Genomic DNA, 1996 nt, shown 5'->3' with positions numbered 1-1996 from the left:
AGTACCCACAAGGGCAATGACAAAATAAAGGGCAATGACAAATCTGACCCCTTTGCTAGGGCCTCAGAATAAACACCAGGAGGCTATCAGAAGGGGGATGGAGCTCCTGGTGCTCCTTCCCACCCTCTCCCCCTAGGCTGTCTGAGATGTTACCTTCCACCTGAACACCATCTCCCTGGGTCTCAGTCATTAACTCTGGTCTGTAACTCCTGCTTGGTTCCATCTCCTCCACCGACTCACAAGAGACTGCCATCTGTCCTTCCTGGAATCTCTAAGGTCTTATGCCCTCCTCAGGCCCTGATGGCCAACTTTGACAGCCCACATGAGAAGCCTGCCCCACCTCAAATCCGTATCCCTAACCAAGGATCATCACCAAACCCGGGGATCACCATTTCTTTCCTTGAGATTGGGTCACTCCCCCATCTCTGTTGGGACTACCTCCCACCACCAAAGAATAGTATTAGCCCAGTAGGAAGAACAGGGACAGTACAGAAATTTAGCAATCTCTTAAAAGACATTAAAGATGTTCTTAAAAGTATAGCAGGCATTGAAGATAAGCCTACAGCAGTCAGGGAGAGTTTTGATGATGCCAGTACTTCTGAGGATGTGTCAAAACTTAAAATCAGAGCTGTTGATAAGAGAAATAAAATGCAACTTAAGGATATGGTGTTTCATTTCGACCCAGAGAGAGAACAGTACACAAACAAAGAGGAGGTGTTTTTGAAAAACCAGAGTGCTAAGAAAATGGTGCAAGCATTTACATGGGATGTGTGCAATTCAGAAAAAAAGAGAAGCTTTGATGACTTGAAGCTGAGCGTGGAGAGAGGCCGGAGTGGCTCCCTTATCATACGTGAAGGATACAGAAAACTCAGGAGCAATATGGAGCAGTTATTACAGGAAGCAGATCACTGGAGTAGGCAGCACAGCGAGCTCAGAGAACTAATGAGGTTATATCAGGAATGCCAGAAAGAAGGAAGCTGTCGAATCTATTCCCAAACCCAGCCCAGCAATGGACAGTCTGCCAAGCGGGAACTAGAGGTACAGGTGAAGAACCTGAACCGTGATGCACACTCGTTGCATTTGATCGCATCCATGCTCCAGGATGAATGTCAGGTCCTAAAACAGAGAGTAGATATTCTCAACAGCTTCCCTTTCCATGAAGCGGGACCCCTGTATGAGAGGCCAGTGCAGATGTGCGGTGAGCAGGACAGGAAGAGTCCAAGGTCAGCAGAAGCATACAGGATGGAAGCAAACAAGAACACCATGAAGACAATGGAGGGCGTAAGTTCTAGGAAAGACAAGATCTTCAGGACCTCGGATGCCTCTCTTACTAAAAAGGCTCGGAATAACCGCTCCAGCACCCGCGTTGCAAAAAAATCTCTTGCGGGGAAACGAAGAAGCTTCCACTAGAAACCACCAGAAACAGATCCAACTTCAGCCATAACTACCATCAACCAAGAGTAGATAGATCTTCTGGTTCTGCCAAGAAAGAGACATAGAATAAGAGGTGTTCGTATTACCTCAGCAGTTAGAAGTTTGGACCTTAACCATTGTGTGAATGTCAACTAAGTGAAGATTCGAATAAAAGCAAGAATAAAAGGAAAGTTTGTTTGTTTTGCCTACTTTTCTTTAACCATATCTGGGGGAAGAAAGGTTCCAGAAGGGAAAAGTACTTACTATGATCTAATTCTCATATTTTAAAGCTTATTTTCAAGTTAGTTGTTTAGTTTTCCTATTGTTTGGTTTTTTAATACATATTTTATTTTTTATTGTATGTGCATTGGTGTTTTGCCTGTATGTATGTCTGTGTAAGGTTGTCAGATCTTGGAGTTACAGATGTTGTGGGTGCTGGGAACTGAACCCATGTCTAGAAGAGCATTCAGGATTCTCAACTGCTGAACCATCTCTCCAGCCCTCTATTTGTATGAAATATGCTGGAGTTAAGGGAGAAAATAACCAAAAAAGGAAAATAATGGTATTAACTACCTTAGAAAGC

The 1996-nt window shown here is 44.0% G+C and overlaps 1 protein-coding gene across 1 annotated transcript; it reads left to right on the top strand.

Moving 5' to 3' along the window:
• The first annotated feature begins 300 nt into the window (after nucleotides 1-300).
• On the top strand, nucleotides 301-1410 carry Spz1 (spermatogenic leucine zipper 1). The gene has a single exon (XM_055625332.1). The coding sequence runs from the start codon at nucleotides 301-303 to the stop codon at nucleotides 1408-1410; it is 1110 nt and encodes a 369-aa protein (XP_055481307.1).
• Nucleotides 1411-1996: the final 586 nt, after the last annotated feature.

The sequence above is a fragment of the Psammomys obesus genome, unplaced genomic scaffold, assembly GCF_907164565.1.
Source record: "Psammomys obesus unplaced genomic scaffold, mPsaObe1.curated_primary_1811, whole genome shotgun sequence".
NCBI lineage: Eukaryota > Metazoa > Chordata > Mammalia > Rodentia > Muridae > Psammomys > Psammomys obesus.
Note: the sequence above shows the minus strand (reverse complement) of the source record. Positions and strands in the feature narration are given on the sequence as shown.

What these genes read in the sequence shown, in the direction of transcription:
- Spz1 (XM_055625332.1), top strand. Translation starts at nt 301, where the DNA reads ATGGCCAACTTTGACAGCCCACATGAGAAGCCTGCCCCACCTCAAATC.